The sequence below is a fragment of the Lampetra fluviatilis genome, chromosome 2, assembly GCF_964198595.1.
Source record: "Lampetra fluviatilis chromosome 2, kcLamFluv1.1, whole genome shotgun sequence".
In the NCBI taxonomy this organism is placed as follows: domain Eukaryota; kingdom Metazoa; phylum Chordata; class Hyperoartia; order Petromyzontiformes; family Petromyzontidae; genus Lampetra; species Lampetra fluviatilis.
In genome coordinates, this window is record NC_136276.1 from 29,955,376 (window position 1) to 29,972,842 (window position 17,467).

Genomic DNA, 17,467 nt, shown 5'->3' on the forward strand with positions numbered 1-17,467 from the left:
TGTGCATGAACGACGACGCGATTTAAAAATTAGACATAACAATAGTACATTTATTCTACAAGATACATTTTATTCTCTTCGGGAATAGGAAATGTTGTTTGCAGGATGCGTATACTGTAATGTATTCATCCAGCCGATGTATTTTTTTTCCAAACAACTTTTAATTGAAAAACACAACACTTTATTTCCATGCCAAAGACGTCTTTACCATATAAGGCACAAATTCAGATAAAGTTCGAATCCTATGTGGGTTGGAGCACCCAGTTCTTACGTCATTGAATTCAACTAAAGCAGTCGGGAAGATTTATGATCATGACAGACTGATGACAGGATGGATATAAGAATAGATACACAGGTGGGCAGACATATGAACAGGGACATAAACAACTCTGTAGATGGACAAACGGGGTGCGGAAAGACGGACAGTTAGACAAACAGGTGGAGATACAGTCATGCAGCACAGAATCAACCATACACAGATGGGCAGATATCTATACAGAGATGAATAAACGAACCAACAGATAAGTGAGAAATGGACTGACAGATGTACTGACAGATTGACAGGTGGTAGCATGGACAAGAATTTAAGCAAACAATTTGAACAATCAAAGAGGAAAGAACAGTTTCAAGCGACTGAAACAGTCATTCTCGTCAAGTTTAAGAGATGTCTGAGATACAAACTGCAAATTCACAGAGGAGAGGGAGAACGAGCAGCAGGGCAGGGTTAGAGACCGGGCAAGGAGGGTAGTGGTGACCGCTGTTCAGAAGCGCGGGCGGTAACGAAATAAAATTTCGTGCGTTGGGTGCATGACGCTAAATCCGAATCGCGAGACGTTGATGTCTGGCAATTTAGTGGCGGGGTCGCAGAACTCGATGTCGTAGTGGATCAGCATCAGCACAATGAACCTGAGCAGAGCCACGCACACACGCATGCACGCACATTGACGCATGCACACTAACGCAGGCACATTGACGTACACACATTGAAACACGCACGCACATTGATGCATACGCACAAACACGACAACCCCCCCCCCACTTAAAGTTAGAGATTGTAGGGGTAACAAAAATTTACAGGTAGGAATAACAGTTCCACACTGCCCACCAGGGATTATTTGTCTGTCGTGCATAGCCCCTTCCAAACATGTACGCTCCCGGATTGGTTGAAGTGCGTCACGTGACCGCGAGCTTTCTGTCGTGCACGAATGCGCTGTCCAACCAAGTTCTTACCTGCCCACTCCGAAGGAACGTGTTTGGTCCAGGCTGCAATCCATCAGGACCCTGCGTTAATCCAGCCCTCATCACAAAAGGGGAACTCACTGTTTGATCTCGTTGGTGGCGAAGAATCGACCGGGACAGATGGACACACCGGCACCCCAGGGCATTGTGGGGTACCGGAGCTTGCGCCCAGACTTTAAGAAGTCCGTCTTCTTGGAGCCATCTTTGTTCAGGAAGCGATCGAACTTAAACTCCTGCCATTGTCAGAATGAGACAACGCGTCACAGATGAGCAGGTGAGCTGCAAGGCAGTTGCCATGGGGTTCTCACCCCTTTCAGGCTGAGTGGAAATAGAGGATGGCCTAATCAGGTGCTCAAGACTTTCACGATCCTACTTGGAATGGTTTAGTAAATAAATCTTTCAGTGTTTTTGCGTGGGATGAGTCTTAAGAAAACCCATGAAGATGACTTTTATACCACATTTAACAAATTCACGATTGAGATAGATCAGCAACCGACTTTTCTACGATGAAATCGCAATGAATGTACCCATCAAATCTAACAAGCTAAGCAGGATTGAGCCTTTTAGTACTGATATGTCTAGTTGTATTTTAGGGATTCTGATGTTGTTGGCTTTCGGCCACAAGGTAGCCATGAGATTGCAATACAGAATTGGATTCTTAAACAAATCTGTGTAGGATTGTTAGCGTTAACCCCCCACATGCATGGTGGGTTTTCTCTAAGTATTCTGGTTTACTCCAGGTGTGCTGGTTTCCTCTCACATGCCAAACACTCTTTAACATACTGGACAAGACGCAGCATGACGAATATATTGTTACGATGATTACTCACTGCACTGCTACAAAATTGGCCATCTTGATCATTCCGTCTTAACGAGTGTTTTTCTTCATGTGGGAAGAGACCGGAGCACCTGCCCTGGCCTCTACGACAGACACGCACGGACAGCAGCCTCCCCCACCTCGGGATCCACGTGGATCTCGGGGTCCATGTGGGGGCTCAGGTGAGGGAACATGGCGACGCGATCGCCGGCGCGGAGCTTGGGGCCCGGTCCGCTGGCGCCCGACACCTTTAGCGTCATGTCCTGCTGGACGGCACGCACGAGGATGGGAGCCGAGCGTAGGCGCAGCATCTCCTCAATGGCGCTGTCTGCATGGGGCGAGGGGCCACGGGTAGAGAATTGGTTGGTACAATGTGCAATTAACCTATTCGATTCCCACTCGCGGCCGACTTCGGTCAAAAAATATCTGAACCGATCCTGGGCCTTCCTAAGATCGACCTGATGCAGTGTGTAAGCAACAGCATTGTAGAAACAAAGGTGGCCAGGCATGGTGATGGCCACCCCTCACAATTAAGCAGGTGGGTGGGTGGATGAGGGAGCAAGTGAGTGGGGGAGAATGCAAGCGGGGTGAGAGAGTGAGTGGTGAGGTGTGTAAGGCAGTGATAGAGTGAGGGAGCGAGTGGGCAAGTGAGTGAACTGGTAAGTGAGTGGGTAATTAAGTGAGGAAACGAGTAAGCGATTGAGCGAGTGAGTTGGTGAGTGGTTGAGTGAGTAAGTGAATAAGCGAGCAGGGTGGGTGAGAGAGTGGGCAGGTGGGTAAATTATTGAGTGGGTGGGTGAGTAGGTGAGTAAACGGGTGACTGGACACACCAAGCACGGGCGTGTTGACGAGCGCGTCGCGCGTCAGCGAGATCACTCGCGTCTCCGCGCCGTCGCTCTGCCCCGTCGCCTCCAGCAGCTGCTGCACCTCGGCGCGCACGGCCGCCATGGCGTCCGCGTGCCTCATCAGATACGCCAGCATCCAGAACGACGCGGGGCCCGTGTTACCCTGGTCACGTGGGGGACATTCAAGCCTGTAATCGAGCACTTAGGAGGCGAGGTTGGAAGATCACAGAATTTCAACAAAATCCATCTGTGCCTGTGCGTATTGAGGGCGCCATCTCCTGGCTTGCCTTACTACATTCTTGTAGTCAAGTATAAAAAAAATGTTGCTATCATATTTAACAAAAGCGGCAATTAAATAATAGGCATCACACCATTCCTCTTATACACTGGGTGAGAGGTCGCGCAGAATGCATTTGCGTTTGTGTAATTCGGCGTTCGCCGGAGCACCGATCTAAAGGCTCCATCAGTCCGGCGGTCATCAAACACGTGATTGTTGAAACAAGAGCGTAATACGTATCATCACCCCATGCAGAGTCTTCAAGATTGGAGTGGTAAGTACGGTATGGTAAATACAGTAACTTTTTACAGGATACTTATTTTTTGTCCATTTGTATGTTTCTTTATGCCAAATTCATACCGTAAACACATTTTAAACACAAAAAACACATTACACAACACCGAAAAACATTGTTATACAATGATGTGATAAAAATGCCATTTTAAATAATGTGATTATTATCCGGTGTTTATTTAAATCCGGTGAATCCTTCCCCCCCCCGCCCAAAGCCTCCCGATAATCGATGATCTACCGTAGGTGTCGTTACTCATTCCGTTTCAGAGCTGATTCAGTCGTCTCACCTGCGAGGCCCAGAGCAGCATGAACAAGGTGCGATCGCGGGTCTCTTTGTCGCCCTGCAGCTCGATCAGCTTCTCGTCATGGCTCAGGAGCCAGGGGCTCAGGTGCTCACGTGCACGCAGCAGCGTGTCCCCCATGAGCTTCCAGAACCATGACTGGAGTCGCTCCACTTCATTCCTCTGGGCTGAGATGGGGGGAAAAACGGGGTGTGGGACAGAGGGAGATGGGCGTTAGAAAAAAAACATGCACCCAGTAGACAAGTCAGCATGGGTACAAGAGGGTGATTGAGTAGGTAGGTGGGTGGTTCAGTGAGTCAGTGGGTAGGTGAGTGTGTAGGTGAGCAGGTGGGAGCTTGGGTAAGCGGGTGGGTAGGTAGTTGAGTAGACGAGTGGCCGAGTGAGCGTGTGAGTGAGTGGGTAGGCGAGTTGCTAAATGGGTAGGTAAGTGGGTGGGTGGGCATATAGTTACGCGAACGGCCCATGCAAGACAGATTGAAACATAACATGCATGGCAGAAAACAGACACGGGAAAAAAGAGGGTCGATTTTTTTGTTGAATTGTTGCATTCGTGACAATCCATCAAATCACTACAGGCTTATGGTACCACTCGTGCCCGTGGGTTTTCTCCGGGCACTGCAGTTATAAAAGATACTTGAGAGACGTATCATGACAGTTGTGTCATACCGGGCCAGAGCGTGGACGTGGCGAGGGCAGGGAACAGCTGATCGTACTTGCGGAACTCCTTGAACACCTCCAGGGAGTTCGTGCTCTGCTCCTGGCCATACAGAGCCAGGTAGCCGGCTCTACACGCAGCACGGACAGTCATTACTCATTGACGATGATGATGACAATGGTAATGGTGACGATGACACCAATGATGACGACGACGACGATGATGATGTTGAAAAACTGCAATAAAAATAATGGGCAAAATGCCAAAAGGGGGCGAGAGAGGTGAAGCGGTGATTGGCGCGGCGCACCTGAACACGATGTCGTAGCAGAAGTGCCACTTGGCGTCCCTGTGGCCCCCGCACCCCCCACGGCCATTCCCCTCGTCAAACGAACCTGGCCCCATGAGCAGGTGCAGCTGGGACATCATTGCATCCGTCAGGTCCACTAGCCCTTTGCCCTGCAGGTGGCTGTGAGGCGACACGCATACACGAACACACGTACATGCACTCGGGAGCAAACAAATATAAAGATCCCCCCCTGTGGCCTTTTTAAGGCCGTCACGTGCCCGACGGGGTTTTCGTGGCTGGCACCACGCCTGGCTGTCTTTGTCTCCCCTGTGCCGATGTTTACACACCGCACCAGGTACTTATTTATGGCTCAGTCGACCAAGGGGAGGACCAAAAACGGTTCAGATATTCGTCACGGATGTTGGCCGTGAATGGCAACTGCATGAACACACAAGAGCACAACAACAACCGCCAATCACCACTAAGTAGTGGTGACAGCACCACGGCGCTTGAGCTAGACTAGGTGCACCTTGAGGCCACGGTGAAGTGTTGAAGGCTAGCTGGAAGGTCAGGGGACACACCCAGGTGCCATGAGTTGACTGCCTCAGATGACTGGCAGATGCACCACCTGTGCTCCCAACTGTCAACTTGTGATGTTTTCGCCACCCACACACACAATAGTCCATACAAGCATGCATATACATATTTAGAAATGGGCGTTAGATTCAGTGAATTCAGTCTTCTTCACCGACGAATGTGCCATCCAAGCAACATCCTGGCGGTGTCGGTGTGATCCGTACAGCATCTATTGCCTTCTTGGATTGGTTGAAAAAAAATTAGGATTCAACTACGTTTCAAAACTGTTGCTTTTCCATCCTGCCATATGAAAGAAGTACTGTAAACTCTTGATTATCTGGGGTAATGGGGGGGGGGAGAGGTGGCCTGGATAAAACAACACAAGTGATGCAAAACATATGTACAGGGTGTTTTAAAAAGATGGACCCGATTTGAAATCGCTATAGCTCTGCAACCACGAACCGCCCATGAATGAAACTCTTACCAAATGAGCTTCAAATGATTACCGCTATATGCCTCTCCCAGCGCACAAACAGCCCCTAGCCTCAGTCATTCGCAAGACACACTGCCTCAACGTTGGATAGATCACACGGGACCCCAAGACTTGGCGCTACACTCTTGGCCCCCAAGATCCCCAGACATCACACCCTACGACTTTTTCCTGTGGGGATACGTCAAAAGACCGTGTTTTTGTGCCACAATTAGCGACTGATCTGGATGACCTCAAAAACAGAATCACGGCAGCGGTGACGTCAGTGGAAGAAGACACTTTGAGAGGCGTTTAGGACGAATTCAACTCTCGTCTCGATGTTGTCCGTACAGCAGGTGGAGGGCACATAGAGCATTTTTAAAATGGTTAGTAAAACCTGATAACTCATTAAACCGTTTGTAACTTTTTGTGTAATTTTAACATGTTGCCATCGTGAAATACACTGCTTTGAAATTGAGTCCATCTCTTTTAAACACCCTGTATATTAGGTTATACAAATACCTTTGTACAATGGGGGTGAATGCGTATTTATTGTTTCTTCGACAAATTTGACTAGGAAGTGGCCGGGTGACTCAGGGGCCAGAGTGGCGAGCTGGCACTGCTAAGTAATTGGATTTGAATAATCTGAATCTAGTCACTAATGAGTCTCAATCATTTTTTTCAAGAGGGTCCTGGCCTATAGCAGTTATAGTATTTTTAATTATAGTTTTTACTATGGTCGGGAACTGAAGAACCCAGAGGTAACCCATGCAGGGCAAGTAAAGAGCATACAAACTCTACACAGAAACTCACATACTCACACTCTTCAGAACAGGGAGACGACAGAAAGACACCCGTGTCGAGAATCAAACCCAGGCCCTTCTCACTATCTTAAACTATCTTACCACTGCACCCACATATACAAGACCGTGAGTGTGTTGTAGTGTGAGCTGTTGTTTGAGGCGCCGCACCTGACATTGAGGGCTTCTGTCGCCTTGCAGAATTCGACCTTGAAGTTAACGCTGAAGACGCTGAGAACGAGCTTGCGCGCAAACTCGGTGAAGTCGAGCATGGAGTGTGCCTCGCGTGCCACGGCCATCATATCGTGTGGGTCCAGTATGAACGTCATGTACTGTCCGCCCAAGCACACCTGCGGTGGCGCAGGGGGCGGATACGCAAAGACAACTAAAGATCTGGCGTATGGCCTCCGCAGGATGCTGAAGCAAGTTGCTGCTAGTGAGCAAACGTGAAGGCCAGCTAGAAGTGCAAGCGGCTGGCAACTGTCCAATTTTTTTACAAGAATCACGATGCGCAGTGGGAGGAGATGCGGCACCAGCAACAAAGATAGCGTCGATCTAGATCGGCCCAACCACCCACGTGGTTCTGCATTCAATGTAACAAGCGCTATGTCTCCCATATTCATCTGTGCAGCCACATGAATACTCAGCAGAACTGCTGAAAATTGTCGATGTCATCCTTGAAACCAGGAGACAGGAGGAAGATCAAGGTGGTCACGGCACATGAGAGAGTGCTTCGGCCAGAAGCATTCCGTGCTGCCTTTTTGTCGCACCAATGCCTTATGTTTACACACCACATCAGTGTGGCACATTAGGAATGGATCACTCTTTTTATTATGTACTTGTGCAGCAAGGGAGTAAAGTGTGGTTCTGTGAAGGTCCTGATGTGCTGTGCAGTGCATCAATGCATGTGTGTACAGCAGCATGTGATGACTGAGTCGGGCCTGTAGATGGCTGGCAGGGTTAATAAATAACCGCACGTGTAAACCAGCCACATGGTTAATGGCGTCTCGGAATAATTGCTGCGTGTAACACGCGCTGTTGCATTTTTCAGGTAAAGGACCCAAAGGTTGTTTTTGATCGTTATATAAATGTTCTAGACTTGTTCTAGACTTTAAGCTTGGCTTTGAATTGTTCGTTTGTGATATATGCAATTAGAGGCGTTTTAGCACTGTGCATTGTAAAGGGATGACGCACTGTAATTAGTTACTGTCATTGTAATTCTCTAACTCTAATACTGTTTAGTCTATAATCATGCCCATGTACCCAGAGTATGACTACTTGCAATGCTATTGAGAATAGAACACATGTAAAGTAGTAAGCTGTACAATGGTGAGATACAGTACGTATACTGTACACATACAGTACATATAATGGGTGTAATATACCGATATAAGTGGATGGTATAGATAGACATACAGCTTAAGATTAAAGTTATAGTCGAATAGTGATGTGCAAATGTGATTGTCAAAGACAAGGATGGTTTATAAGTAGTAGAATTGGGTTTAAGATAAAGGGTTAATGAATAACTGCACGTGTAAACCAGCCACATGGTTAATGGCGTCTCGGAAGGATTTCTGCGTGTAACACGCGCTGTTGCATTTTACAGAGTGACGGTGCGGTTCTTCACAAGATTAATATTAACCACAATAAATAAATGTGCTTGCCCTCGATTTGGAGCACCTGCCCACGTCCTTCATTTCGAGTGTGCCACATCAGCTATGAAATTATGGCTGCGTTGACCTCGAGGAGGCCCAAGATTGGTTCAAATATTTGCCACTGATGTTGGTCATGAGTAAAAATCTAACTATATTCACCGGGTGTGTAGTGAAATGCGCTATATACTTCACTACGACAACAACAACAGCCGCCATTCACCAATAAGTGGCAGCGATTTCACCATGGTGCCTTTACCAGGCACACACTAGACTGGCAGACATGATTTTTAAGTGCACACGCGTACAGTGTTAATTTAGTAAGCATGTTATATTTGAATCTTGATTTGAAGCTTTCGTGACTGCAGGAATCCATACTCTTTGGTTCGTTCGGTGAAGTCACGGAGGTATAAAATAAAATAAATCACGACATTTCGGGCGCAACACAAGCGTCCATCATCAGGTGGGAAAGCGATGGTCTGCTGCCTCACCAGCAGACCATCGCTTTGCCTCAGCAGCAGACCATGCTTTCCCACCTGATGACGGACGTTTGTGTTGCGCCCGAAACGTCGTGATTTATTTTATACCTACGTGACTTTACCGAAAGAACCAAAGAGTATGTTATATTTTAGCCATAGTTTTAGTCTAGTTGAAGGATATTTAGCTAGGCTTTAGTCTCTGGATTTAATTTAGTCATTCGCAATCAGAAATTTAGTCCACACTTAGCCGTGAAATATTAATGTGAGCGGCGCACAATTCCACATCCCCATAATATCAGTTTAGTCAATCAGGAAACTATAGAATAACTTAACAAAGAAGGATGTAACGTGGAGCTCAAGATAAATATAGGAGAAAACGTTATAATTATACAAACCTGAAAAGCTAAATGTATAAATTTGGTGTCTCCAAAATGTTAAAAGAAAAAGTTTATACTTTTAGTTTTCGTAACCTAGGCCTCAGAAAATGTCTATATGGAGATGAAGGTTGCCCCCAGTATGGTTACCACCTGTTCTGGTTTTCCCAGGACGTCCTCTTCATGTAGATGCCATACTCGGAAATCTGCAAGTCTTCTAAACTTCTTGTGTTGTGTAAATTTCACAATAACAATATACAACTCACGACGATGCACTTGCATGTTGATCTGCCCTATTTTGGAATTATGAGACATTCTGCTTCCCACGATATGTCCTGGGTTTTTTTTTGTACCTGCGGCAACCCAAATCCCAACTGTTATTCCCTGCTGCTGTCCCCATTGTTCCCACTCCATCTACCGTTACCATTATTCCCACTGCTGCTGTTCCCATTGTTCCCACTTTCATTGTTGCTGCTCCCGTTGTTCCCACTGCTGTTGTCATTCCCATTGTCCCCACTGCCACTGCTGACCGTGAAGGTGTCTCCGTGCTTGCGCTGCATGCGCCGCAGGAAGGCGTACATGTCCTTCCGGCACTCGATGGCGTGGCCCAGCCATGGGATGAGGCCTTTATCAAGGGGAGGCTCTCCTGGGCGTCTGGGGGAGCACGGAGGGCATCGATGAGTGGGGAACGGGGGGGGGGGCGGCATTGAGGTGGGGGGAACGGAGCAAGGCCAGGGAATGAGGGGAGGGGGCAAGAGGAAGACGAATGGCATTATAGCCCAGAGGGCAGTGCACCAGGGCTATGGTCCTGTGGGCCATGATACCCAATGGTGTGGTGAGGTGTGAAGTGGTGAGTTGTGTCATGGTGAGATATGGTTTGGTTTGTTGAGGTGCAGCGAGGTGTGTAGTCGTGTGGTGAGGTATGGTGGACTATGTAGCTGTGTGGTTTGGTGAGGAGTATTAAGTGTGTAATGGTGAGCAGTGGTGAGTGTAATGGCAAGGTATAGTGAGTAATTCATGGTGCAGAGTGGTAAGTTTGTAGAGGTGAGCAGTGAGGTGTGGCGAGGAGCGATGAAACGTCGTGGGTTTTTTTGCTTTTATAATTTCCAATTTATTATTTATATTTGTTATTATTAAAATCACTATTTTGTAATTTTTATTTCATTATTTTTATTTTAAGTTTTCTACCTACGTGACATTACCGAAATAATCAATAATATAGTGTGAGGAGTGTTGCAGTGATAAATGTTGAGATGTTGTAGTGAGCAGTTGTGAGGAATGGCGAGGCTCGCTCACCGGCTTCTGCGTATGATGAACAGGACGAGAACGATGAAGGCGATGACGAGGAACCCCACGACCCACGAGGACGTGAACAGGACTGAGCCAGCCATGTTGTATCACCTCTACACAACAACACAAAACAACACAATACAACACGGGATGGTGGCATAGCCCAGCAGGAGCGATTTTTCTTGTTGTAGAGATTCACATTGCAGTTGTCATGTTGTGTTGTGTTAACAATGAATATGCACCGTCTGCATTTCAGTGGACGTTAAATATCTCGTGGCATTGTTCGAAGGACAGTAGGCCACAGGTGCCGGTGTCTTGGGACAAATTTGATAAATTCCTTGTTTTCTTGGTTCTTTCGGTAAAGTCACGTAGAATGGAAATAATAAAATAATAAAAACTAAAGCATATTATTTTATTACTTCCATTCTACGTGACTTTACCGAAAGAACCAAGAAGACGAATCCCTGCAGTCACGAATGTAGAGGAGTAGTGGGTGACGTCAGGTTACGCTCGCCCTCGGAGAGAGTGGCGTCACAGAACGTGACGTCAGGCGGACCTTGGGGGACGGTGACGTCATGCCCCCGGGAGGGTATTTAAAGGGGGACCCGGGACGTAACCGGGGTTCGTCGGGGGTAGGAGTGGGGACTCGGGGTAGGTGATCCTCACACGAGGCTAGGGGAGTCGTACATTGCACCACAACACAATGATACAATACAAACAATGATGCAACACTTCCAGCACAAATTAACGTGCATGATATATCACAAGAGAATCCATCACTGCATACTATACGATACTTTATAACAATATTGGCATCAGCAGTCGTAATTATAATCAATCCACTGCTGGATGAAGGCCTCCATCACTCACAATGCCGCGATGCAGTAATTCCACAAAGCAGCTGCACAAGGACCTAATTTTATTGCTCCATCTCCTTGCTGGACACTTTGTCATTATTGTTAACCCGTGTAATCATTGTACAGCGTTTGAGATACAATTGCATGAATGACACTATGAGATTAAATTCATTATCCGGCATTATCCCTTGTGGCGTGTACTGGCACGTACACGCACGGTGCCGTCGCAATGGTTGATGAAATCAGACTTGCAAGTGATTTCAGGACCGAATATAAGATTGCCTGACTCTTGGGTGGGAAGATACGTGACGGAGCTTCACCGCACTGGTCAGTGTAGGTTGGTGAAGATCAGAGGTGGGACAAAGTCATTGTTATGCAAGTCCAAGTCGAGTCGCAAGTCATCAAATTCATGACTCGAGTCTGACTCGAGTCCAAGTCACATGACTCGAGTCCACATCTCATAGGTGGGACAAAGTCATTGTTATGCAAGTCCAAGTCGAGTCGCAAGTCATCAAATTCATGACTCGAGTCTGACTCGAGTCCAAGTCACATGACTCGAGTCCACACCTCTGGTGAAGATACCCGACATGGGGAACACACGACGTACATTCAGGTGACTACAGCTGCTTCAGCGTTACGCAGTAAACATGTGTAATGGGTTCCGGAGACACTTGTAGAGGTAACTTCTTTATTACAATACAACACTCCAACAGTCCTGATACTCTGTTACAGCCTAGGTACACAGCCTAGGTACACAGCCTAGATACACTACTCTGGCCACGATCTGGGGTCCTCCGGCTACAATTACCCTAGGGGAGGCTAATCTGACCCGACCCAGCCAAGGTGCGGGTCTGGACTCTGGCTTCCTCGGAACTCGCCCTTTCAAGGACGTAGAGCCGGGAGTCCCAGAGTCCCACCACTGGCCCTCACAGCGTCCCGCCCTTACAAGGACAAGCGGGACGAGGGGGTCCAGGGTCCTAAGCTGGCTGGTCTTGGGTCTTGGGTCTTGAGCTGCAACTGGCCCCGATCGGCCAGGGAGCTGCCCTTTTATGCCTCGTCCCCAACGAGGGGTGGGGTTGTGTGCGCCCCCAGATATCCCACAGAGCACACACAGCCCCCCCGTTGGTGGCGCCAAGGGGCTTAAGCATCTGGGTTGCCTGGGATCCTAGCGCCTGGCGCCGACGGCTTATCTGCCTAGGATCCCAGAGCCCCCAGCAGCCCCTCCCCTCTTATGGCACTACACATGCAAAATAGTGGGCCAACGTTGGCACGTGGCCCAACATCCCATGTTTAATGAGTAACCAGCATAACCATATAATACGATACATAATTACATAATACAATACAACGCTACACAGTATAACACAATACGCTATTCCATAAGCTCTACAAAAATGCTCGTCTCAAACATCGTGGTGAAAATTCCACATGAACATGGCGAGGGCACATTCTCATTCCAACACCCGCTGTTAATAATCTCCCTACGAGCTGGGACGATTTATTGCTTAAGTCAATTGAGTGGGCTCACTTAAATTGGTGGTCGCCCCGGCATTCTGATTCCCAGAGGTGAGAAACCCCTTGCAAGCCATGTCCAGTATTACACATCTGCTGCTGCTGACGATGATGATGATATCACCAAGCCAAGCCTACCATCTCCCGTCCAGCGGCACACATGGTACGAAAGGAGAGACTTTTTTTTACAAACATTTCCTGTTGTCCCGATTCGTTGAGTAATTGCACCGATAATTTTCAAAGTAATTGATTACCCAGCTCTAAATATATCTGCACCGCGCGGTGCACCTCATGAGATGGTACTCAATTTACCCACCTCTGGATGTGTTTTTTTGACAATGTGAGAAATCAATTTAGCAATAACGATCATAATGATAATGTTAGGGATGTAAGTGATGATGTACTGATGTTTAGTGATGATAATGCATACTTGTCCTCTTATCGGTGCCTACCGTATTACAAATTCACACCTTATTGGTCACCCCGTGCCCTTATACAACATTCATCCTACAAAGTCCCAAGGGAGAAACACAAACAAATTGACAAAAATTATGGGGTTGTTTTGCCCGTACTGAAACGGCTGTATGCCGTATGGACCGAAAAACTAAATTTCCCTGTACAAGAATACGGGTGAACCGTATGGGTCGACAGGTATGATAATGGTTGCAATTATGTTAGTGATGATGGTGTTCGTGATGATTTAACACATTTTTTAGTGATATTGCTGTGCTTGCTGTGGCGCACGAGCACGAATAACAAAACAACTCAACATATTCGTCAATAATACTGCGGCCTTAAAAAGTTAAAATATATAATGGCTGACGTTTTAGGGACATGGTCGTTCTTCATAGCACGTACAATGACGACAATGGAAGTGAAGATAATATTAGTGACAATGACACAGATGATGGTAAAGGTGATTAGTGACAATGACACATATATTAGTGATGGTAAAGGTGATTAGTGACAATGACACAGATATATTAGTGATGGTAAATATGATGAAGGCAGATGTTGGCTATTGTCTGCGATCAGTGGCGGCTCCTGCAAAATCTCTCAGGGGGGGCAAATGTCTGGATGATTGATAAGGATAAGGTCCACCCATGCAATGCATAAATTAACAGCTTAAGCATGTAAAGGCAACTTCACTTCTTTAATATTAATGAAAAATAAAGTGACTCTTACAATACATCTTGTTTGTTTCTATACTCACTATTAAAACAAACCACTCAAATTTATTTTATTAAAGATTCCACTAGGTGGCAACAAATTATATTGTTGGATGAGACGTGCTTACGTATGATGACGTAAGCACGTATGATGACGTAAGCACGTTAGTGCATGCCCTCCCGGAAGCCATAGAGAATGCATTGCAGCGCCCCCGTTCGAAAAAAAACATCTTTGAATGTAAGTCTATGGGACCACTCGGGGCGATTCTCAGCCGTAGTGAAATCGCCCAAAAAGAGGCGGTACTCCACAGAACGTGACATGACGCTGATTGGACTATATCCAGAGGCTGACAGTGACGGCTAGCGTGACTCTGTGGTTGAATGACATTGGTGGTGCGTCGCCCAATCGCCCTAATGAAGAAACCGCCCCTGTCTGCGATGACAATGGCGATGTTATCAATGGTGAATCAGGACTGAATTCTTACCTCAAGTCACGACCGATTCCAATGCCGGATTATCCTAGTAGCAAAAGTATCTACGTAAGCTACAGGCCCTGAACTTTCAAGGGCCCCGCGCTAAATGCTTTAAAGCTATCAATTTCGGTTCTGTGATTCTGCACTTGCTCTGTTACTATAGTACTATACCGTCTTCAACTTTTATGAACGACTGGGTGTTTACGGATAGCGATTTGTGTATTATCTGGCTGTATAGCAAATGAAAAAATACAATTACTTTATTCTGTAAGTATAAAAATAGTGTTTTAATATAACATATGCGACAGGCCCCGCACTATCTGAATCCGGCACTGACCGATTCACTCGCAGAGCCACTTTAATAAGAGTAATATCTCTAAAACATACACCGCATACTCACGTGTGCAAAACGCCTACACGTGGATGGACATAAACCCATCAATATCTACAAACCTACTGCTACGATATTATTCCGTTGGATCAAATCATCTGACGTTCTCCAATTGAGCCGCGACACTGCCACACAGCCGCACATCAGACGCACGGGCGCAATCTCTGCCGCAGGTAGAGGTGCCTACAGATGGAGAAATGTTCACTCCCTGAAGCTGCCTTACTACGCCCCTAGCCCCACCCCCAACGTCGCTGGGAGAGATAGGGGCATTGCTAACTCTTATCTCTGTTGCTTTGTCGGCGAATCTTAGTTTGCATCGCAGTGATAAGCTAAAGTACTCCTGACGCAATCATCTGGCATCAATCACCGCAATGTAAATTATAGTTGTTGCTAACCTAGGTGCCTCAAAACCAACAGAGCAGAGACCACCAAAACCCACAGAAATGTCTGTTGCGTCCTGCTCAAAAGGCACCGATGGACAAGCATACCAAGAAAGCTGTCCGGAAACAACTTACCAGCACCTTCAATTAACTACCGCAAGCTACAGATATAACAAGACCATGCACTGTCGCCGAAGTGGAAGGGGCCCTTAGGGCCGCAAAGTCTAACAAGGCACTGGGATATGATGGTCTATGAGCCAAGTTCCTACAGAACCTGGGTCTATATGGCCAACAATGGCTTGTAAACCCCTTCATCGCCATGCACAGGACAGGGAAAGTCCCGAAACAATGGAAGCCAAAGTCATCGCCATTCTGAAACCTGGAAAGTCGCAGGACTTGCCTTCCAGCCACAAACGAATATCTAATGTTGTCCTCCACCTCCAGGCTGATGGAATTTACCATATGCTTGCTTGACTTTCCCCCCCGATTATTGACCCCAAACTGTCTCCCCAACAAGCTGTTTTTTGAACTGACCATATTTGCTGTGAAAAGATCGCTCCCCACACCCATAAACGATGGTTTCGAGTCAACAGAAAACTGGCACAGGAATTATTCAACTCTCTGCTGCCTCTGACACTGTTTGGCATTATGGCCTGCTGCTGAAGTTGGCCAAAATCCTTCCGATGCCATTCTACTGTGCACCTAATCCATGCAAATGCTCAGCAACCGGAATTCGCCGGTAAACATAGCCGCAACAGAATTATGAACAATGCCGTCCCTCCAGGCTCGGAACGAGCACCGTCACATTTTAACATACAATTATGTTTATAAATGACTTGCCAATGCAAGTAATACTATACCAATGAACATAAATACGGTATTAAAACGATTGAATAATAATAATTAATTAAAAACAAACACAATTCGCCTTTTAAGGCAACTCGTCAAGAGATCTGCACGTTGGAATGGCTTGTAAGGTGAAATGGCTGCGTTACCGTTGCACTGCAGGGATACCGTGACGCCGTCATGGATGGTGGACGCAGCCTCCAGGGTGCTTCTAGTTTGATGATGATCACGGCGCGTGCCGGAGTGAGATTTCGTTAACGCGGAAATTCGATGTCGTTCGTCGAAAGGTGTCCATAATTTGTCAATTGCGTTAACGTGAAATGTTGTAAATCGAACGTTCATAAATTTAGGGATACCGGTACTCTTAACAGCTGATCTAACTCTATCGGTGCGATAGTTCTGTCCCTCCAACACTACCACAAGTGCTTTACACCTGAGCAATCGTGCAGCAGATTCCACCCTTGAGGTGTCGTTCGGTGGTAGCCTGGTGCACTACAATCTCATTCCAAGGTATCAAGGGGTCGTAGATAGAAGCCAGACCTTCAAGTCCCAAATATTTTCAAGCTTCAGTTTTCATTTTTTCAGTTTCATTTATTTGGTATAGCCCTGTGAGCCGTTTGGCTCTTGAATCGGGTGCAACCGCGACAAACAAAAAACAAAAACAACAAAAAGCTGGTATCTACCATCGAGTCAATGGTTTTATGAACGATAAAAAAGTCATCCTCCCTTTTAAAACAATTTGTCATTGTTTCTGTGTAATGAGAGTTCTGTATTGGATCAAAGCGGGGTTCTGTGTCAGATAAGACGAAGTTTTGAATGTCGTGTGTATTGCTTTTCGCAAAAAATTATAAAATGTGATGGCTGCTCCTGAGAGTACATGTACCATTTGACATACATATGTTAATAATCATCACAACTGTGTAACCACCTACACTTGGTGGCAACTGCTTGATGTAATTGTAATGCGAGCGTAAATCGGGCTGTTGCTGGGCTCTGGCCCAATCACACGGCCCGGGGTATTGGGGGGCGGAGCCTGGTCTGCGGGGCGTGTGGGAGGGGCCACCGTTCACCTCGGCTCCAATGGGAGGCAAGGTGAATGGGGGTGGAGCTAGCAGGGTAGTATGGGAAGGCCGGATCTGACGATCCGGAAGGGGAGACGTCAGGGTCACGTGGGGGGAATGGATATAAGTGGGTGCCCGGAAGAGATCGGGGCAGTTGGGGAAGTTAAGAGGCTGAGCCACGTTGGGTGGTGAGAGGAGATCCGCGCCATCGGCCACGTGGCCGAAGGACCTCAGCACGCCGTCGGCCAGCGGTGTCTGAAGTGCGGGAGTGGAGGAGCTAACGGAGGAGCGTGCGTGGCACGCGAGAGTAGATGCTGGTCCCTAATCAGGACCAGCGGGGTGTGAGGAAGAGTGGAGGAGCTGACGGGGGAGCGCGTGCGGGGCGCGCGCGAGACGACGCTGGTCTGCGGAGGAGACCAGCGA

General features: G+C 47.2%; 1 protein-coding gene across 1 annotated transcript; it reads right to left on the bottom strand.

Moving 5' to 3' along the window:
* Positions 1-761: 761 nt before the first annotated feature.
* Positions 762-10,456, bottom strand: LOC144938339 (7-alpha-hydroxycholest-4-en-3-one 12-alpha-hydroxylase-like). Its single transcript, XM_078866192.1, has 10 exons — positions 10,362-10,456; positions 9,596-9,719; positions 6,732-6,910; positions 4,737-4,895; positions 4,441-4,559; positions 3,760-3,941; positions 2,887-3,064; positions 2,197-2,384; positions 1,321-1,472; positions 762-906 (listed from the first exon to the last, which is right to left on the bottom strand). The coding sequence occupies exons 1-10, from the start codon at positions 10,454-10,456 to the stop codon at positions 762-764; spliced, it is 1,521 nt and encodes a 506-aa protein (XP_078722318.1).
* Positions 10,457-17,467: the final 7,011 nt, after the last annotated feature.